The 24,047-nt window shown below is 34.4% G+C and overlaps 1 protein-coding gene across 2 annotated transcripts in view; it reads right to left on the bottom strand.

Moving 5' to 3' along the window:
* The window catches only part of Tecrl (trans-2,3-enoyl-CoA reductase like), a 74,766-nt gene that overhangs the window by 47,942 nt on the left and 2,777 nt on the right, over window positions 1-24,047 (bottom strand). For both annotated transcript variants that reach the window (XM_021163921.2, XM_029477523.1), the window contains one exon: window positions 11,950-12,001. In XM_021163921.2, the coding sequence (XP_021019580.1) occupies window positions 11,950-12,001 (52 nt within the window). The remainder of the gene's footprint in view (window positions 1-11,949; window positions 12,002-24,047) is intronic.

A 24,047-nucleotide genomic window follows, 5' to 3' on the forward strand; every position in this document is an offset into this window, starting at 1 on the left:
AGAGGCCCATTGGACTTGCAAACTTTATATGCCCCAATACAGGGGAATGCCAGGGCCAAAAGAATGGGAATGGGTGGGTAGGGAAGTGGGGGAGGGTATGGGGGACTTTTGGGATAGCATTGGAAATGTAATTGAGGAAAATCCGTAATAAAAAAACATTAAAAATTAAAAAACAAACAAACAAAAAAAACCAACCAAACAAACAAACTAACAAACAAAAGATCTCAACACTTAGTTGCTTCTCAACGACTATTTTTTATACCAAAAGTCCCTAAATAACAGCACTTGTTTCTTTTACACAACCAGGCTTCAGGCAGAATAACAGCCAAATATTCACACTTTCACAAATTACTACCCCACACTGCTCCTTTTGAAAGCTATCTCTCCTGAACAGATTCTCATGCTTGGTGAAGTTAATAGAACTTCAATCCTCTTCAGTCCACTCATTGCTGCTCATTTCTCTTTCTAGGAGTATATCCCTTGATACTCAGTCAGCTGTAAAATATCTTTTAGGTCCAACACGGAAAATGCCTGTAAGTCAATGAATCAGTTTTCACAATCCTGCCTTGTAAGTCTTATAAAATCTTGTTGTTCACAAAGATGTTAGCTCCAGTGCCATTCCTTTATTGCAACAATGTAGAGAGGCTACAGCAACCTTCTCCAGAGTCCTGAGATAGAACAGGAATCTGTGATGCCTATCAAGTAACTCACACTTCTGTAAACAGCACTTGACTCTATCCTCGATGACCACTCGCCTTTTCCTAGAGTTCATAAGCTACCGAGTTTGCCCAAATGCTTATAGAGCACCTGCACTCAGGAACATGGGGTCCTTAGAAGTTTCTTTTTTGGTAATTTTATCTACCTCCATTCTTTTGAAACTAAACTAGAAAACTGAAGTTGAAATGCATTTTATGTTTGGTTGTATTTCACACTTATTAGCAAACAGAAATTTTCTTTTTAATCTTTATCGCATTGCTCAGACCTGAATCTGGTCATATGTTTTCTCTCTAGGGTTACTCTTTTGGTCTACCAACATTGTGGTATAAGACTGTCTGTCCAAGTATGTTGATGACTGCCTTCCTACTTCAAAATAATTCTTCCTCAGGCTTCTGTCTACACACACACACACTATATATATATATATCCCGTGTTCCTAGATTGTCAGAATAGTTGTTATAAAACATGATACTACTAAAATAAAACTACAGCTTCAATGAGATCTCATAAAATTTCAGTACATTATTCACAGAAGTAAAAAAAAAATTGTCTTGCAATTATGGAAATACACACACACACACACACACACACACACACACACACAGGGGTGGGAACTATGAGCATGCAAACAATTCCAAGCATAATGAAAATTAAAGAAATCACATTACCTTTACTGAAATGATACTATATAGCCACAGTGATAAAGATATCATGGTATCACGATACTGGCACAAAACAGATGTATAAACCAATAGACTATAATAGAAGGCTCAGAGAAAAATTCATTGAGCTATAGAAACCTAAGCTTTAACAAAGTATGCATCTGGAAAAAATAGTCTTTTCAGGTAGTGGTGCTGACAATAAACCACATATACAATCAAAAGGATAAAATTATATCTATTTCTTTAGAGCACAAAATATCAATTGAAACTGGATCAGAGAATTTAATTTAAAACATAAAGCAGTGCAATTGCTAAAAGGGGAAAAAAAAGAAAGAAAACACTTTTGGACCAAGTTGCAGGCAAAAAAAAAAAAAAAGAAAAAATGTACAAAGAGAAACACAATAGCAACGGATATGGCCACATAGGTTGGCAAAATGAAATAAAAACATCCTTAGAGAAAAGAAATAATCAACAGAATAAGTGGACAGTGCATAGGATGAGAAAAAAATCTATTACCTTTATACGAAGAGGACCTATCTATAGATTTTGAAAAATGGAAAACATGAATCATCAGAGTCACAAATCCAGAAATGGAGCAATGGAAAAAATAGGCAACTGTCAGAAAAGAGCTACAAATACTCATTACAAACCTGTAAAACCACAGTTGGGTGTGGTTTTGATATAGTACTCAGGAGGCAGAAGAAAGTAGGTCTCTGTAACTTAGAGGCCAGTCTGATCTTTAGAGTGAATTACAGGGTAGCTAGGACTACTTAGGAAGAACTATGCTAAAAGCATATCTAAATTAATGTTTTCAACAACACTAGAAATCAGAGACTTGTGAATTATGGCACATTAAAATCACTTTCAGATATCATCTCATTCAAGTGACACCAGTCACTATTAAGAAAACAAGATTAAAAATATCACTGAGAGGCCCTTGGTCTTGCGAAGATTATATGCTCCACTACAGGGGAATGCCAGGGCCAGGAAGCGAAGCAGGAGTGGGTGGGTTGGGGAGCAGGGCAGGGGAGGGTATAGGAGACTTTCAGAGAAGAAACTAGAAAAGGGGATAGCATTTGAAATGTATATTAAGAAAATATCTAAAAATATTTAAAATAATCACTGACAAAAATATGAAAAATGACTAACCCGCATATAGTTGGAGGGAGATTAAACCACAGCGTCTATTTGAATTAGCTGGATGCTTTCTAAAAGACTGAAAATAGTATTATCTTATCGCCCACTTATACCAATCTTGGTCATATAATCAAGGAATGCCACACCCTATGATGTAGGTATACCCAGGCTCATATTTATCATACTGTTCACTTCACAATAGTAAACAAGTAAACTCAGCCTGTGTGTCCATCAACAAATAATAAAGAAATTGTGATGCATACACTCCACAGAATATTTATGAGATATAAAAAAATAAAATCGTGCAATATGCATACATTTCAATGTCACTATATGACATAATTTTAAGCAGAGTAATTGCTTCAATTACTTCTTTGTTGCTCTGATAAAACAGCATCACCAAAAAGCAACATATGGTAAAAGTGTTTGCTTTGGTTTAGGTTTCCAGAGAATTAGGATTCTATCATGGTGGGGAGGCTTGGTAGCAAGCAGGTGGTATGGTGACAGGAATAGGAAGCTGAGAGATCAATCTGAAACCCGAGACAGAGAAGCTAATTAGAACTGAGATGAGGTAAGAGCTCTAAAACCAATCCTCCATTGACATGCTTCCTCAGGTAAGACTACATTCTCTAAAGCTCATCACACAATGCCACCACCTCAGGAGTTCTAGACATTCACACGTAGTTTCAACCAACTGGAATTCAGAAAAGATATTTACATCAATATTTAAAAAGACTAAATTCCCTCTCAAGTATGATATAACTGTGAGGAGTTCTAAAGAAATGGAGACAAAAACTAAGCATGGATACCACGAGGCATTGAGCGTGAGCTGGTGACGCATGCCTTTAATCCCAGCACTTGGGAGGCAGAGGCAGGCAGATTTCTGAGTTCGAGGCCAACCTGGTCTACAAAGTGATTTCCAGGACAGCCAGGGATATACAGAGAAACCCTGTCTCCAAAACAAAACAAAAACAAAAACAAACAAACTAACAAAAATGACTATTCCTTACAGACCCCAGAAAAAACTGCACTAGCTCATTTCAATTACCTTTTTGAGTTAGCGACAAAGATGCTAGAGAAGTTCTCTGAAACATGAGGAAAAACTGAAACAATATTGCATACACACACACACACACACACACACACGCATATATATATATATATATATATATATATATATATATATGCGTGTGTGTGTTGTAAGAGCATTTAAACTAATGTATAAAATCAACAAAGTGAGGTACATTTAAAACTTTACTTTCATTAATATAAAATGACTTCAAAATTTAGCCAGCTATAAAGGTAAGGGTTTTTTCCTTCAATTTCTTTATTGATATATTCTACTTCTAAAGCAATTACAAGATCAACACCATCAGATTCATATGTCCATCAGAGTCAGTGTTTCTGAGCACCTATACTCTATTCACCCATTTTCACATTTTTCCTTACTTATGAGTACATCCTGTTTCCAGTAATCTAAATTTCTCAACTATAAAATTTATAGCAAATATTTAGGTAGCAAGTAAATGACCTAGAAACACTGAAGCAATTGAAATTCACAAGTTAACGATTATTACAAGAAAAAAATAAGTTTAAAAGATACTATGTTAAAAGTTTCGTATCAACATTGTATATATTTACATTTTAAATAATTTTTAAAAGAAAAGTACTTTCCCTTTAGAATATTGGAAGCATTTTAACTTTAGTCACATATTTCCTAAAATAATCAAAATTTGCATATTTCCCAGTAGGACTAAACATACAGAGGTATTTCTTCTTTAAAACTTGAACACATATCATTAATTTTTAAATTACTTACTAACTATACCTTGAATAAATTCCAGAAAAGAAATTCAAGAAAAGCCAGTGCTCTGCAGAGATAAGTGGTTTATATGAGTTCTTTAATATTTCATAAGCTACTCAGTTAAGGAGGATATCAGTTTTCAAATTATTTCTTGAAATTTAATCTATAGTGGATGGATTAGTAAATATTGTCTTCCTTCTGTATTTTGAGTTCTGCAATGTTTTTGAGACTGTATACTGAAGTACAGAAACAAAATGTAAATAAAGCAGGTATTTGAGAGAAAAATCACCAGTGCTACATTTTAACTTTTAGAAGTTTAATGATACAATGTTACAGTCTCTAACTCCCTTGCCCTACTCTGCAAAAGTCTGGAACTTAATGGTGACTGCTCTGGGTAACTTTATGAAATCTGCCTTTTCTCCCTTTCTTCCCTTGGTAATTCAGAAACAGTAATAGCAGTAAAAATATTTGGTGTTTTAATGTCCTTTTTCAGTTATTAAAAAAGTATTAAATGGAAATCAATCAATGAATTAAATTCTCTACTGGAAATTTTTGTACTCAAGTACTTAAAATAGGGAAATATTATTAATATTGTAAAATCATTCTGTCTCTTACTTTCAAATTACGTATACATATTTCCAAATTCAGAAATTGTCAAATTTTTCCTCTAATATAAATAAGAATCAGTAAACCTCAAAAGCAAAATTAAATTATTTAAAACATTATAATTCTTCAGTAAAAATTCTGTCCCTTCTGTAGAACAGTATATATGACATCTCCATTCAAGGATCAGCATAAGGATTCAGCAGATAAAAACTCTTTCAGCCTAGCCTGACAACACGAGAATACAAGTACCAGAACTCACATGCTGCAAAAAGTGAGCTAGTTTACAAAACTTGTCCTATGACCTCCACTATCATGCCATTGTACTCATGTGCAAATCCATATCAACATACACATACAGATAAAAAAATACCCAAATGAAATTTAAAAATTCATTCAGAACAACTATATACAGGATCTGCCTTGGAAATGAGCATCATAAACTGTCTACATGTTGAATTATTGGTATAATAAAGAATTTAAAGAAAAGTCAAAAATGTATTCTCCAAATATTCAACATAATAGATATAATGGAGTTTTCTGGAAATAAAAATGTTTTCTTAAAATTCATTTTCATCAATAATTAGACAACTTGCAAGCAAAATAAAGCAATGGAGGAAGAGAAAATTTTCTAGAGCAACTCATAATTTCCCAACCATGAGTAAAACATAAAGTACTTAAAAGTTATTGAAAGAAACTTGCCTATTAGATAGTTGCAGAAAAATACAGGATGTTTATATAGTGATGGAAAGGCACAAATGGCTGAGAAATGTTAGGCCGGCATCCCAGTATCTCTGATCTAGGAAAGGCTATGTGTTGGTGAAGAATAGCAAAACATAACAATAGTTCCATTGGACAATTTGTTCTTATAGACAGATAGCCTATAACACAGATATATCAACATTTTTATCTTTGAGGAATTAAAAGAGGGAGAAGACTTTAAAACTGAGAATCTAAAAGTAAAAGATTCTGTCTAAAAAGGAGTTAAGAAATATAGAGGAATTTATAATCCAGCAGCATGGATGCACTGGCAAGGGATCATATCTAAAGATCTTTAAGTCCATGTGACCAGGCTGGAATGCAGATATGCTCTGGATTACACTCACATTTGCCTAAAATACACACATGTGTTTTATTATACATCTTGTTTAGGATTGACCCAAGCAATCAGAGAAAGATTTGATAGAATGAGTCAGAGATAGTATATGCCGAAATCTCATAAGAACGGCTCAGCAAAGTGAGGCTACTTAAGAAACATGCAGGGAAAGATAATAAGCTAGACACAGCTGTGGTATGTGATGGGAATTTTACAGAAATAGTTTTTCATATAGAGGTTGCAGCGGGAACAAGCTACACACAGTAAAGGCAGAATGAGCCAGAGAATGAGAAGGAGTCAGAAGATGAAAATACAGTGCCAAAGTTAGCATGAGACCAGGCAGAGCAATGCAGACAGAAGCCAAGAGAAATTTGATTGAATCAGTCAACTTGGAAGATTCCAGGTTTAGATTTGATAGAACAGAGAAGTAAATCCTCTAGGAACAGCCCAAGCCCTGAAGTCACATAGCTAGGCTGTGGCTCTCACCTTATTTCTTCATCTGAGGAAATAAAAGAGACATTCACAAAGAACTACAGTGACATAATGTGTATTTCATTATCTTAGATAAGCTCACGTGTGCCATTGCTGTTAGATTCAAAGCCCCTTACCAAGCCTGCTCATGGGTTTATGCACAGACTTAAGTATTAGAGACAAACTCTGTTACTATTCTCTGTGATGCTTTTGCTAAGGAAGAATTAAAGGATGATCTCAAGGAGCAGTACAATTTCTTTCAGTAATTTGTTCGTAAATCATAAGCTTTTATATACGGACCTTGTAGTTTTGTAGGACCAGACCTAAGCATGTAATAAAAAAAAGTATGAATAATACATGACTATTTTTTTCCAGGAACTGAACGTTGGTGTGAGGAATGTCAGTAGTTGAAGATGTGATAATCAAATATTGTAAGGTGTATTTGGGGAGCATTGATTACTACACTGTTACTACAGTAAAAGTTAGAAGCAATAAAAATAACATATAGTATGAGGACAGCATTGGGATAGTTATAACACACACAAAAAAAACATGAAAATGATGCTGGAAATAAAAGTGAATAAACAATGCACAAAAATAGCTATGGAAGTGGGAAAATACGGCTATCCCTTATGAATATTAGATACATTTGACAGATAGGGAGTTATGAGCTTTAAAATAAGGACATATTAAAGGCTCAGCATTATTGAAGGCCATGTAAATTTGACATAGAATATAAGAGAAAATCATTTGTTATGACCCACATTATCAAGATTGAGTAACTGAATTTAATTCCTAATTAACTACAGATTAAATGATAAATTATCTAATAAACTGGAACTTGAGCATGATCAACATAGCTTGCTACAGGATATGAAGATGGCATAAAAATTGAGATGAAAGTTTAACATGCAGCAGAAAATATGGAGGATGACAAGGCAGACTTCATTTTTTAATTATGTTGAGTCATGGTACAGTTTGTACCTGAAGAGCTCACGGGGGTGGGGGTGGAATAAGAAATTAGAAAACAAAATCAGAAAGATGACAAAGAATGATGTCTTAAAATTACATAGGCAGGATTCATTAATTACCTAGTTATCATCAGTATCTATCAAGGAAATCTTAATCAAAACTACATTGAAGTTTTTTCTCACTGTGGCCATCATTAAGTTCACCAAGTAAAAGAAATTGCTGCCATTCTGTGTAAGAAGGAAAGAAGAGATTCATATTCTATTCATTGCAGTCTACTTGGTTCAGACACTATGAAAAATAATAAAATAAAATAAAGAAAAACAAACCCATCATCCATAACATCCAGATCTACCCATTTGTGGATTCTGTGGTGGTTTGAATAAAAATGGCCCTCATAGGCTAATAAGAAGTGGCACTATTAGGATGTGTGGCCATGTTGCAGGAGCTGTGGCTTTGTTGGAGGAAGTGTATTACTATGGGGTGGGCTCTGAGATCTCAGAAGCTCAATCCCGACTTGTGTGACACTATCATTTCCTGCTACCTGGAGATCTGAAGGCAGAACTCTTACTAACTTCACATCTTCCTGCAAGCGACCTTGTTTTCTGCTGAGAGAGAGAGACAGAGAGAGAGAGAGAGAGAGAGAGAGAGAGAGAGAGAGAGAAAGAGAGAGACGAAACCTCTAAAGTGTAAGCCAAACCCAGTTAAATGTTTTTCTTTGTAAGATTGCCTTGGTTACAATGCCTCTCCAACCACAATAAAACCCTAAGTTAGATAGTTACTTCAACAAGTCAAGATCAGAGATACCTGAATACTTACATTGATTGAGACACTATTCTCAATAACCAAGTAATAAAATTACTCGAGGTTACAATTTATCATTACAACTGTGAAGAAAATGTGTATACTCAGTGAGATTTTATTTGGCCATGCAAAATGAAATACTCCATTTGTAGAAAAAAGTGGATAAAATTAAGGATCAATATATTCATGAAACAAGTCAATTCTACAAACACAAACAACATATGTGCTGTCTAATATGTATTCATGTGGTCTATAAGGTATGTGTGTTTCTTATGTTTTGAGAGAGAGAGAGAGAGAGAGAGCAAGACAGAGAACTAAAAGAGGGAGTCTTAGAGATTTAGAGATGGAAAAAGAGATGATAGGGAAAAAGAAAAACTGAAATATAGACCAATAGAGAAAGTATTATTATTATATGGAGATATCATAAACAAATGCTGTTGTACAGTAAACTTGTTAATGAATTAAGTTAACAAAAGACTTTTTTCTTGTAAGAATCAGAGCCTGCTGTTAGGAATGGTTTATTTACTCATTTAGAGTTTTAAGACACTAATAATTCTAATTTTTAAACTCTAAGACCTAAAGACAAATAATATGAAAAGGACATGACAAGAAGTTAATTTAGTATCAGAAAATAACGTTTTTAAGCCTCAAAGTTGTGGATTTTCATGCATAAAATTATTATAGAATATGGCTATTCATGGATTCCCATAAATTTATGTGTGATAGGCTGAATAGGTATGGCCCCCATATGTTGAGTCCAACTCGAACAGCAAGGAAAACGCAACCACCGTTTCTTCTTAAAGCAGTTTACTCAGACAGCTTCTCTCTTCAAATTCCCTGCGCCTGGGGTACAGCGTATCCACTCAAGCCACAACCATGCCTCAACCAATCACCACAGGTCACATCACCTCACCAGGCAGGCTTGCTCAGCCAATCAGGGATTAAGGGCGAGCCATCCACCAAATATGGGCTTGTTTACTGCCTGACACAGATTTCTGTCCGGCTGGCCAGGGAGTCCAGAATGGCTTCCCACACACATAGACTAAAGTGCTTTTTAATAATTGTCCTCTAGGTAGTTGCACTATTAGGAGATATGCACTTGTTGGAATACACAGCCTTGTTGGAGGAAGTGTGGCACTTTGGATGTAGACTTTGAGGTCACATATGCTCACATAAACAAAGCCCAGTGTGGCTCACAATCTTCTGCTGCTTGCCAATCAAGATGGAGAACTCTCAGCTCCTTCTCCCGAACTATGTCTGCCTATGAATTTTTATGACTTTTATTTTTTTAACAATCCAACAATTGTCCCCCTCCTGCCCTCCATTCCCACAGTTCCTCATCCCATTCTTCTATCCCCCTGTCTCTAAGAGAATGTTACCCCACCACCGCCTGGCCCTCCCTACTCCCTGGGGCCTCAAGTCTCTCGAGGGATAGGTGTGCTTTTATTTTAGTAAGTTTAATAAGCATACTAAATATTATGCCTGGGAAAGAGGATCACTTAACAGTAGTTAATAAATCTCAAGTCTTATTATAGTTATTAAATCTGATAACACCTCTGCCAGTTGGATATGTCTCAAATTTTGAACAAATTACTTTTACTTTTTAAAGTCATATTCAAATTTCTGTTCACTTAAATAACAATTTCCTCTGACTAAATTTCTGACATTTTAAATTTTAGCATTGCAATTACTGTTTTATTGTGATAAGTGCTTTATGCTCAGATTGCATAATCCCTAAATAAGTGTTCTAAGAGTATAAATAGGTAGAGATTTTTATGTGAATAGTGAGGATGATTACCTACATAAAAAATGTGAATAGATAATAATTCAACTTATCTCTGGCTTCTTAATATTTAGCCAAGGGTGGCTTGCAATTCCATAGCCACCTGCTTTTCAACCCTGCATTGGAGGGCTTAAAGGCATGTACTACCACATTCAAAGTCTCAAAAATAAAGTTGTGTTTTAATAACTTAAATCTTAAGACATCCCATGCTTCAGAAAACATAGGCACACAATTACAGAGAATATGATAACCAAGTTAGTGCTAGAAAAATGAATTAAGAAAAGCTATGTGGATACCCTGTATTTCATTTTGGATGCTGTGATGCCCTGATTATTTATTTATTTATTTATTTATTTATTTATTTATTCATTTATTTATTTATTTTAAAGATTTATTTTATTTATATGAGTACACTGTAGCTGTCTTCAGACACACCAGAAGAGGGCATCAGATCGCATTACAGATGGTTGTGAGCCACCATGTGGTTGCTGAGAATTAAACTCAGGACCTTTGGAAGAACAGTCAGTGCTCTTACCCGATGAGCCATCTCTCCAGTCCTGATCTTTTATTTTTAATGTATTAAAAACCTATATGCCTTTAAGATAAGATATCAAAACACATCTTCACAAAGTAACTTGAAATATAAGCAGTTTTAAAGTAACTATATTCCTCATTGTATATGTCTCTTAAAAATACATTAAGATCAATAGTCCTAAAATAGTTATCCATTTAAACTCTACTAATTGTTACCCCTTGTTATATTTTTTTTGTTTCTTAAGATGTATATAAATACTGTATAGGCATTTTTATTTTAATAGGAATGATGTTACTATTTGCACTGTAACTAAACTAGTCATATCATAGGGATAGCTATATATAAATCTAGATACCAATCAATGTTTCTATTTCTTTTAAAAGAAATAATTTAATTATTCCCTGAGTTTATCTTCAAATTTTATACAATGAATCAATATATAAAATTATGAATTTGAATATATTCCCCAAAACACATGTTCTGTCCAATAAGACATGGTAAAAAGAATCTTCAAAATGATATAAGTGCAGAAATTAATGATATATCTTAATCCTCCAGGCATTGGCACATTATGATATATCAATATAGGTTTATTACACTGGAGAAGAGCTTTCATAACAGAAGGGGGCTATGCATATAGAGAGTTATCTATTTGGAAAATGTCTCTAACATTGACTTGATTTTAATTATTAAGCAATCAAACTTACCCTTATAAAATAGTAAACAATCATATTTTCCAGTAATTTTATTTTCATTGTTTGAAAATTAGAATGAATTTAATTATTAAAGCTAGATAAAAAGTAAATATATATGTAAAATATGAATGCTGTCAAGCAAATTATAGAGAATTTTGTTCACAGAACACTGTTATCCATCAATAAGTTTGAACAATATCATTTATAGGTCTTGTAAAATAATTTTAATTTAGAATAAATTTAACTTATTTAAATAGTTGGAATAAAATCATCATTTTAATGTTTTGTGCTAATATAAAAGAAATATTTTTTCAGTTAATGTCTTTATATATTAAAATGTCTTCATATAAAAAAACATTGAACTATGAATAAAAACAATTTTATATATAATTTCATTGAAAAAAACTGAAGATTTTTTTGGGATATTGTTAACTGCCTGTCTACTGAATATCGGCAAGAATTTCCACGACCAGTACTCACAAAAACCTGTTTAATGTTAAAGCATCAAAAAGTGTATCATGTGTGAGAATCATTATATTTAAGAATTACTAAATACTAAATTATCAAAGAGATCAGTTTTAAAATACAGCTTTCATGTGCTTGCTCTTAAAGAAAAATTTGAGCCTATTTGAAAATATGTTGACATACATTTTAATAGATAAATGAAACTCACATGCTTTGTGAAACTTCTGTTTGACATCATGAATAGTTGATGTTTGTGTGACCTGAAAGAAGGAAATACAATTATAAGAAAAACACGATAATTTCTGCTAAACAAATATTTAAGAAACATGCTGATGTTGGTAAAATTTCAATAAATTTATATTTTAAATAACTTTTAAATTCTACTTTAAGAAATAATATGTTATTAATATTACATTTGTGTTTTTTACATATAATAATAGTAATTTAAGTCCAATCAAATATATTCCTCTAAAGCATATCTTTAAAATTTTCATCTTTTCAAATTATGTAATTTCAGTCTTCAACAATCAAGAGAATATTGAGTAAAAAAGGATGACCAATTAAAACCAAAAAAAAAATCATTTATTCAGAATCAGGTGCTGTTTGATGTGCATTTGAATCATACAGTAAATATATTAAAAATTTATGGTATATAGAACTGTTTTGAGACAAGTCACTTACATGATTTCATTAATAAATAATGGTAAATGATTTTACAACAATTCTCAACTAAATACATTAAACATACACCAAAAAGCATACAAGGTGCATCATATATTAGGTTTAACATATTTTTATCTCTAATTACTGAGAATAACTTATTTACAAATGCAACTTGGTTTGAATTATTTACAGTAGAAAATGACTGAAACCAACGGTTTTATACTAATACATCAAGCTATCACAGTAATCTTGACTTTCTGTTTATATCAATTTTCAGAACTCATAATTCTTTTCACCACTCATTCTTTATACTTACTTATAAATATGCCTTGAAAGCACATTTTAAGGTCACTTCTTACAACTTGATTTTTTTTCTCCTGTAGGTTTAGGAGATTGGCGAAATATATGATGACCATATGAGAAAAAAATGTTTATCAAGTTTGGTTGACTGATTTTGAATTATGGCTTTTTAAAAAAATAATTAAATAAATATTCATGAAAGAGCATACATAAAATACTTATCCAAAAAGGTTATACACTGATTTAAAAAAAAAAAAGACTTTCTCAGGCAAAAAGGAAACGAACTTATTTAATTAATTAATTAAAATATTTTTTCTTTATTTAAAAAATACTTATTCAATTATTTTGTATTGTATTGCACTTAAACTACAGTTACACAATAGATATATCTATTTCACTTTATCTTCCCTGCATAATGACACTATGAGCAATATTTCAGTACTGTTAAGATGTCTATATTACCAACAGCTACTACCCACGGCATGGTCCCAGGTACTTTCCTTCCATTCCTCTATTCTGACTTCCATAGATTCTGACTTCCATGCAAATTCTTCACTCCATCCTCCCAGCCCATGCTCATCATCTTGGGACTGGGCTGCCAGTCCTTGTACAGAAAGAGGCTTCTCATAGCTCTTCATCTGCTCCATTCCTCAGCTATTTGCCCCATTCTTTTGTGACAACCGACCCACCTCTAACCAGACACACTGTCTTCTCTGGACCCCACAGCTATCACTGTTGGCAGAGACCAGTGCACACTATGTCCTCCTTCATTTCCTGCATTCTGATTCCCTTAGGGTACCAATAATTCTGCCTTTGCTGCCCACATCAGCCTATCCTCCTAGATCATTTCATTCCCTTGAGACTCACTGGATTCTCTGGTAGTGCATAGGCTAGACCTTTCAGTGGTCCATGGAGCTGGATGCCAAACATGCCTGTATAAACCTGAAGGGTCATTGAAGTTCCCTACCACTAGAACACACTTAACTAATCTGGGACTGCTTGGAATATGCTCCAAGATTTTCAGCCAGCACTTCAGATATGTGATCAGTTGGAATCTGAAAATTAAAACTTGAGTGACCCTTAAACTGACAAAACATCACTGTGCTACTAATACACAAAATTTCATATTGGATAATAGCAATCAAAGACCTGAACAGCCACACAGTATCAACAAACATCATACACATTTTAATTCCAGATATAAAGATACAAGCTCAAAACCACAGAAATAAACAAATGACACAATATACCTTTTCCAGAAACAAGAAATCTTATTTTAACATTCTCTTAAAAACTAGCTTAGCTGAAATACAAGACAAGAATTTCAAAATTGGAACTGTGAATGAGGTCAAGGACTTCAAAAGATTATGAATAAGCACTTCAAATAAGACATTATAAAATGAATTAAGCAAAACAATTCGAGATATGAAAATGTAATCTCATAAAGAAACTGATTCACTAAATGTCAAATTGAAATAAAAGTTGAAATAAAACACTCAGAAATAACACAAAAAGCTCAGGGGAAGTCTTACCAATAGATAAAATAAAGTGAAAGAAATAATTTCAGGATCTGAAGATAAGGTAGAAGAAATGAATAGGAATATCCAAAAACAAAGTATGGAAAGCTTATGACTGCTAAGTGAATGACCCAGGAATTGTCTCTACATGTTTTTTAATAGCCTTTCCCTTTCACCCAGTTTTCAAGAATCTTCTAAAGGATAACTGAACAGCACATTAATTTAGTCATTGTCATAAGTCACTGCTATATATTCAAAGAAATCTCTCTCTCTCTTTCTCTCTCTCTCTCCTTGCCTTAGAACTTATTTATTATTTCTTTTTTTATTAGTTTTTTTTTATTTACATTTCAAATTTTATCCCTTTTCCTAGTTTCCCCTCCACAAACCTCCTGTCCCCCTGCTCACCAGCCCATCCACTCCCACTTTCTGGTCCTGGGATTCCCCTACACTGGGGTTTAAAGGGTGTTTCTCTTCTTTGGGGTCGTTGTGAGAAGATTCCTGGGACAGTTAATCCAGACACAAAAGAACACATATGGTATGTACCCACTGATAAGTGGATCTTAGCCCAAAAGCTCACCATGCCCATGATATAACCCACTGACCATATGGAACATAGGAAGAAGGAAGACCAGGGTGTGGATGTTTCAGTCCTGCATTGTTGGGGAAAAAGGGTGATAGTGGGTATGGAGGGAGGGGGTCCTGGAAGTGAGAGAGGAGGGTGAAGAAAGAAGAGGGGCAGTATCAGGTACTAGAGGGGACCAGAGAGAGGTACAGAGGGTCAAGAAATTGAATAAAAAATATATAGCAGTGGAGGATGAGGAACTGGGGATAGCCACTGGAGAGTCCCAGGTGCCAGGCAAGCAAGAGGTTCCCAGGACATAACAGCGATAACTTCAGCTGAAATGTTCACTGAAGGGGAGATAGAATCTGCAGAGACCATCTTCAGTAGATAAGCAGAGTCTCCGTTTGTGGAATGGGGCCACCTACCCATCAAAAATTTTATACCAGAAATGTTCCTGTTCAAAGGAAAGACAGGGACAAAAAGGAGCAGAGATTGAAGGAAGGGCCATCTGAGGACCACCCCACCTGGGAATCCATCCTGTCTTCAGTCAACAAAACCAAATAATGTTGCTGTTACTAAGAGGCACTTGCTGACAGGAACCTGGTATGGTTGCTCCTTGAGAGCTTCTGTCAGCAACTGACCAATGCAGATGTGGATGCTTGGAGCCAACCATCAGACTGAGCTCAGGGACCCAGGTAGGGGAGCTTGTGGAAGGACTGGAGGAGCAGAGGGGGATTGCAATCCCATAGGAAGAACAATGTGGATTTGCTGGACCACCCAGTGCTCCCAGGAACTAGACCACCAACCAAGGAGTGTACAGGGAGGGATCCATGGCTCCAGACACATATGTAGCTGAGGATGGTCTTATCTGACATCAATGGGAGGGGGGCTCTTGACCCTGTGGAGGTTTGATGCCCCAGCATTGGGTAGGAGGATGCTGGAGTGGTGAGGCAGAAGAGGGTAGATGGATGGGGAATCACACTCTTAGAGACAAAGGGGAGGGGAGAAAGGGCAGATGTGGTGTGGGGAGGGGTATTTGTGGAGGGGTAACTGGGAAGTGGGAGATCATTTGCGATGAAAATGAATGGAATGATTAAATAAATAAATAAGAAATACAAATGCCCAAACTGGAAACTTTAACATTCTACTATTTAATATTTCTTATAAGAAATCAATCATGAACTAATAAGCAAGCAAGGTAAAGCTTTCTAACAGAACCAATGTATGCATCTGAAATTCAGCAAATTGTCGTTGAGGCTTGACTCATTGCTGGTTTGCCAACATTTACACTGATGAAAGCAAAGTTTTCACATGCAAGAAATAAAAGTAGTGTCTGTTTACCATCTGTTGTCTTTTTAAAATAAGCTATTCATACTATCACTGTTTGCATAACTATATTTTTCTCATGTGTCCTGGAGCTCCTAAAATTGAACAGACATCTCTGAAAGACTGTCAACACTAGAATTTTGGAAAATGAAATGGTTAGTGGAAAAAAAAACCAACAGCTGGTTCAACCTATTTGTTAAAAATTTGCAATTTTTGATTCAGAAATTATCAATGAATACTGAGAAAACTGTTACACAAGCACAAAAGAAAACAGAATAAAATATTCCATCATAAATGATTAAATATTAAGATGTAACACTCCTCAGAGGAACACATAATATAATCACTCAAACAGGCTTGATAGATGGTAGAAACTGCCACTTTTGGCTTTAGAACAGAAGGAAGAACATGGCCCCAAGAGAATCAAACCCAGGACTAATGCAGAAAAGAAGAGTAACTGTAAATTTCTATTATGAATTTTTAGTTTAGAAAATGGGATAATAAGTTGAAAATTTGCTTTAAAATTTGTAAGTATTTCTTACATGAGCAAGTAATATTTTAGTACTGATATAAATAAAATCCTCATTTACTTAAGATTTCACTTTCCATTAATTTTCACTTATTAATTAAGAAATAGTCGAACAGATTCTTAATGAAAGTTAGCTCTCTGGATACTGAATCCAATCATCTAAATGCTTATGTTGGTAGATCGTATCTATTACTCTGTGGCTAGGGATGCTTCAAAGCATCTCCTAGGTTTGCTTTCAAGGCATGAAAGCTTATGTTTGAGCCCCAGCACTACATCAAACAGTATGATGGGCACTCTCAAAATCCTAGCAATTATGAACTGAAGGTAAAGAAAGGATTTGAACATTCAAAGGCAACTTCAGAAACATTATAAACTTGAGGCCAGTCTTTGTTATATAAAATTGTCCCCCTCCCCCCTGCCGGGCGTGGTGGTGCACGCTTTTAATCCCAGCACTTGGGAGGCAGAGGCAGGCGGATTTCTGAGTTCGAGGCCAGCCTGGTCTACAGAGTGAGTTCCAGGACAGCCAGGACTACACAGAGAAACCCTGTCTTGAAAAACCAAAAAAAAAAAAAAGAAGATATTTTAAAATTGTCCCCCATGGCAAGGTGTGGGGTACTTTGCATGAAATTTGCAGTTTATTAATAATATTTCTTAATAATATAAATATAAAAATGAGCTGTTCAGTATGAATTCTCTGTTAAATCAATATATATTACTGATTGTATGTTCATTTCTAAGAATATGATTCTTCTATCATAAAATATTTATATATTATAGTATTCCCCCAACAGATACCAAATATGCCTTTCTGTCAAAACATGAGCACTAATATATATATGCCAATTTCTCTAAAGCATGTACCCTAGAAACTTAAAAAATAGATACATCTGAATAAATATGGTTATATATGATGCCAAAATAGTACTAGTAGATTTTTGTAAAAAATTTACTTGAAGTACAGCTTAAAACAGAAAACAAAAACAAAAAAATGTAAAAAATAATTAAAAATAATTGTAGAGTTTTGCAGTTTACCCATGTTTAGAGTAGATTTAGCATCACATCTGTACTGACTTAGGTCTGAATTCTGATTAAATGAAGCTCAGATTTTCATTCAGTGATGTTTACGACAAGCAGGTAATAAATCTGTTTTCAGTGATGCAAACACCTGTATAGACAAATAAATAACTCATCAAGAAAGCAATTTATCAAACACTTTGCTAGAAGAAATTACTAATTACATTATATTATGGGTTTCAAAATCAAATAATGAACAATTGCAAAGTTAAAAGCCTTTAAACATGAAATAATTTTAAATGTTCATTTTAGAAACTTTAAAACCACGGAATGACAAAGTTAAGTGGCCAGAAGCAGCACAATTCTTAATTAATCCCTCATTTGCACAGTTGAAAAGAGAATGAAAACAGAAGTTCAACACTCCTCTAACAAAAAGAAAGAGCAATGCACCATGGCATTCAAAATGAATCTCTTGAAGAGAGAATGTCAGACTCTGGGACACATCACACTGCAGTTGTTGGCTCAATCAGGTCACTTCCTTAAATCTTAGCAGATCAACAGAGATTAATCAGCTTCAAAATACACCAATAAAACATGATATCCTAGTGGTTTGGAGCCTGAGAAATTTGCACGTGGAAAAAACTTAAGGGGATGAGATCATTTATTTGGCTTTCCTGTGTGAACTCCTCTAAGGCATCTTTACTGCATCTTTAATCCCAGCACTTGGGAGAGTTCAAGGCCAGCCTGGTCTACAAAAGTGAGGTCCAGGACAGCCAGGGCTACACAGAGAAACCCTGTCTCAAAAAAAAAAAAAAAAAGGAAAGAAAGAAAGAAATTGCCTCCTTTGCCACCTCTCTCATGATGACCCATGATTACCTTCCCATGTGATGAAGTCATTGGGCACATTAAATGGAAGACATTTCATCAGCTCTTCTAAATACATACACACACACAGACAAACACACACACACACACACACACACAGGACACTCTACAGTCTTGGAGTTGGAGATTCAGATCAGGAGTAGAGCAATTGCCTAGTCCCTATCTCAAATAAAACAAAACAAATTAAACATAACAAAAACAATAACATAAAAAAAAACTTTAGTTGAACTCATCAAGTACCATGTTCATTTAAAAAAATAATTATTGTCTTTACTTGTGTCAAATGACATGTGCATGTCTTTTTCAATAATAGGGATATCTGAAGAGTATGAAAATTCTCTGGTTCAGTGTGACTTCAACCTAGGGTCTGAGACTGTGACTCACTTCTATGATATACTCAGTATGCAGTCTTCCCTTACATAGTTTCCAGGAATTCCTCACAAATCAACACTCATTGATGTTCAAGCTTTTATATCAAGTGAGTATGATGTTCACAAAAATCCCGCGTACTTCCTCTCATTTACTTTGATCCATCATTTAGTTACTTTAAATACCTAATGTATGACAGATGAGATGTAAATAACTGCTTTAGCTTTCAGAGAATAATAACAACAAAGATTGTGCATGTATACTATAAATGTACTGTATGGAGGCACCTTTTCTGTAATTCTTAATCTATGGGTGATTAAATTTGCAGTGAAGAGCCCATTAAAACAGAAGAATGAATAATTGTTGAAGCAAGTCCAGATAAGCAGGAAAGCAGAGGATAAAAGAGAACATCATGATTGAAGGAGAAGATAAACATGAGCTCTAGTTTTTTTCTTTTTTTAGGATTATGTCACTGCAAAATATTTTTGAGTTTGACAATAGATAATTCAACAAACTTTAATGAGTATACCTTCATATAATTGGCCATGTTGATTTGGATAGGGAGATGTATTTGAATGCTTTTGGCTGAAGAGGCTGTTGAATGTTGAAAATTTAATTGACTGTTTTGGGGAAAGTTTGGAGATGGAATGGCTAAAGAAATGAAGACATTGGAGCCCAGGCATATCAAGTTTTAGAGAGAAGTTTGGGATTCCTTCCAGATTTTATCAGAGCCATTTGTATTTAAATGGGGAGTGTAGACACAAAACCTTTACTTGGTAGTTGGACTCAAAAAACCATCTGTGATTAGTAAGAGACCAGTATCATCAACAATGAAATCTTCTGGGAAGTACTTCCTTGGGGTCAACTCATAGAGGAAATTGCACACAGATGGCCAGCATTGCTCCTCAAGCTGTCAAACAAACTTGCCAAGAGGTAAATTTCTCCCATGCAGTACTGGTTTTGGCAGCATCCAAGCAGCAGAAATGACAGAGTCATGATGACAGAACATAAGCTGGAGAGATGATTTAGCCCTATGAGATGGTTTAGCCCAATAGTATTCTTCTATATTGTCCTTGTTTGATTCCAAATATCCAGGTAAGGTAGTATATAAGTATGTGTAACTCTCCATCCAGGATTCTGAAACTGCTGCTCTCCACAGACACTTGCACCTGCACCCACATACAAATACACACATACAAACACAGAGAGGAGGAGCATGTACATACTAATTAAAATAAAATTATTATTGGTAAATGAGAGCAGAGTGAAAGATTGAGTTAGGACAGGTTTTTTTCAAAGATCTATCTACAAAATAAAGACTTCTCACAAAGGTCCTCCAGTATTGACTGATAAATCAATTCCAGACAGGATTTCCCCTCAAACAACCACCTAACATACTCTGGTCAGTTCAGAAAAGAATATTTGGTACGAAGAATATTTATAGTATTTTCTACTTTTAATATATTATTATATGTAGGTATGATGTACATTTTAGCATGCATGTTGGCCTTTCTACGTGTCTGAGCAAAAAAAAAAAAAAAAAAAATTGAAAGAAAACGAACAAATCTCTCAATTTAAGACAGTAAGCTATATCAATCCATGGTCTGGAACTGCTCGAGGACATGAACCAGCATCTTGTTTGCAGCCCTCTCCATCTATCTCCATAGTCAACCAAACATACTTCATAGATTATCATATCCCCTTCTATTTATCCAGTTTGCTATTCACAGTTCATCATATACATATAAATACTATGTCTTCAAGGAGGGCGCCAACTTAACACATTGCTAAGTCCTCCATGAATACCTTGTCACTGTATAGATTTACAATCAGTGTATAGCCAATATATAGTTTAGCAATAAAATATTTTTCTTATGTAATAATATATTTAAATGTAAATGTAGACATAAGTTAGTTAAATATACACAATAAAATCTTTTATATAACAACTAAACTTATGAAGATGATCCCTGTCATTAACAGGTTGATGAAGAAGGGAGATATTTGTTGGTCAATTGGGTTTAAAATTGAATTTAAATAGTTGTTAAGATTAAAATTTTTGGAGGTTTTTACAAATCAAGTTGAATACACCTAATAAAGCACAAGTAGTTAAAAATATATAAAAGGGGATTTTATATACAAAATTATCCTGAGCATTTATTGTATTGTTTTAATATATATATATATATATATATATATATATATATATATATATATATTACATGTATATTCCATATATGTGCAGTATCTATTGATTTGATATGCCAGTTAGCCTGATATACTATTATACAATGCATACATCTCTCAAAATAGCCCACCATACCCATAAATATGCAGTAGTGTTATATCAAATAAAAAGGGCATAGAACTTTAAACTGGAAACCATCACTTCAATAATTTTTGGGTTTCTTTTTATAGCTTTGATATGAGGGATTTGTTTTGTCTTATTGTATCTTGTTTTGCCTTTTTTGGTTGATGTTTCTCAGAGGCCTGTGCTTCTGTGAAGTAAAAAGAGAGGGAGAGTGGATCTGGGAGAGAGTAGAGATAGGGGAGGACTAGAAGTACTGAGAGAGCAGAAAATGTGGGCCAGGATGTATTATTTGAGAGAAGAATCTATTTTCAATAGAATAAATTGAAGGGGTATTAAGTCTTAATTTACTGTTATACTGGCTTAAGGCTTATGTTTTATTCATTTGTACAATTTAACTAATGCTATTTTATTTCCCATATGTCAAAACATAAACTACACAAGATCCTAAAGCTATATCTATTAGTGGGAAAATATATATATTTCAGTGTTTTTTATACTATAAAGGGTAATTGATAGTATTCCCTTTTTTAGAAATAAGATATATTGGGCAATTAAAAATTGTTCAGCTTTCTAATAACATTCTGATATGTCTGAATTAAATATTCATAACCTGCTAGCTGTATCTTTCTATATCATAGAAAATGCAAGGAAGAGAACTGAGCAGAAAAAAGTGAGTGTGGAAGAAAGGGGGTACTGGTAAGGGATAGAAGAAAAGAAGCAAGACCTGTTAGTGACATAAATGTAAAAATTTAAAAATAAACCCAGAAGTCTCTGTAAAAAATAATACATAACCATTTTAGAACAGATAATATTAACAAACAAACACACTGGCTATAATTTGCTAGATGTATTTAAATTGGCACTACATAGAGTATTAAATTTTCTCAGAATTTTGTAAAAAGTATCTAAAGATACACTATTTAAGGGATTCTAATTCTAAGGTCATCTCTACTGTTCTGTAGCAGTAGGTCATATGTGCACCACTGGAGGGATGTTTGTGCTTTATTTTTATGAGACAATTAGAAAGATTCTCTTGGGGACTAAGGGTAAAGAGAAGAATAAAATAACCTCCATCTCTTTTGAATAAAGATAAAGAGAACAGAATGTGAAGACCCTGGACTATCTATCACTCACAGTGCTTTATGCCCTTGCTCTGTTCTTGAATAAGTGACTTAGCATCAGGCAAGCTTCTGGCATTTTTAAATATAGGAGCCAATGACAATAGCTAAGAGCTACAGATTCACCATTTCCTTAAAATTATCTTTATGCAGTGTCTTATATTTTGGTGTTCCAGCAATCCCTTAGCAATGACATTATTCATGTTGTTTTATTATTATTCATAAAAAACCGTTCGTTAATAAACATCACTAGATGATCCAAGAAAATTATGACAGCTTTTGCCAATATTATACAATTTTCTACGGTTTAACTATCGACTGTATTTATACCCAACCAATGGACAGAAGCTGATGACCCCGTGGTTGAATTAGGGAAAAGCTGGAAGAAACTGAGGAGGAGGGTGACCCTGTGGGAGGATCAGCAGTGTCAATTAACCTGGACTCCAGAGATCTCTCAGATATTGAACCTACAACCAGGCAACATACACCAGCTGATATGAGGTCCCCAATACATATACAGCAGAGGACTTCAGGTTCTGGGTTTAGTCAGAGAAGATGCATCTAACCCACAAGAGACTGGAGGACCCAGAGAGTATAGAGGTCTGGTGAGGTGGGTGGGGAGTGGGGGGTGAAGATATCCTCGTGAAGCCAGGGAGCAGGGAGGAGGTATGAGATGTAGAACAGTCCAAGAGTTGACTGGGAGGGGTAAAAAATCTGGAGTGTAAAAAAACAAGATTAAATAAAATTTTAAAAAATTAAAAAATAAATAAAAATAAATTTTATCCAATGTCAAGAAATGTCTTCATGTGGGAATAAGTTTACCTTAATTACAGCTAGGAAATCACAAAATGTTTTATAATACTCCAATTTAAACCTATAACTTTAGAAAAGGAGAGCAATATCCAGGCTCTTGTTTTGAAACGGGTGTCACTTACTAACCACCTAGCCATTAAAACTGTACCAAGCATTGGTCTAAATGCAAAAGAAGTTGAAGGGAAAGAAATAGTAAACCCACTCAGTTTGTGAATCCAACATACTGTAATCAGACCAAACAATGAAATAAAAGTAAACACAATGTCATAGAGTAACACTTGTAGAGAATATGGGAGAAAGGCATGTTGGAACACATTAAAGGCTCAACATTAGAAATAGCCTTGGAGGAAAATGTGACAGGGAAATCCAAAGGAAGGCATGGCCTAGTTACCAGGTGGAGTGTATTATCTGACACAATGTAACAGCTAGCTCTGGTTACCATGTAGGGAATCCACTGTAGGCGATAATGACAAATGCAGGCTGCAGATTTAAGCAAGCTGGCAGTGGAAGTGGCAGGGATTTGTCACTGTCTGGATAGACTTTGAAGGTATTGTCAAGAAGATGGATGGTGTGTGGAGCATGAGATTAAGGGATGAGTCATGACTCCCACGAGTATCTAGAGAGTTATTTGAAGGGTAGTTTCCGTTTATTTACTTGGAGATCTCTAGGGAAGCTAATTAGTGCAAGATCTACACAGAGCCCACTCCTGGTATTTGAAAATAATATTTTAAACTAAATACATAAAATATCTCTTCAAATCATACATTTATCATAATAAAATAAATGTATTAGCCTTTTTTCTTAGTGTTTGTACAAACAAATACTGTCTTTCCAAATCATGAGTATAATTAAAAAGTAACTTTGTTCACATTATGTTTTAGGAACGGCCCTAAGATGCC

This window comes from Mus caroli, chromosome 5 (genome assembly GCF_900094665.2).
Source record: "Mus caroli chromosome 5, CAROLI_EIJ_v1.1, whole genome shotgun sequence".
Classification (NCBI taxonomy): Eukaryota; Metazoa; Chordata; class Mammalia; order Rodentia; family Muridae; genus Mus; species Mus caroli.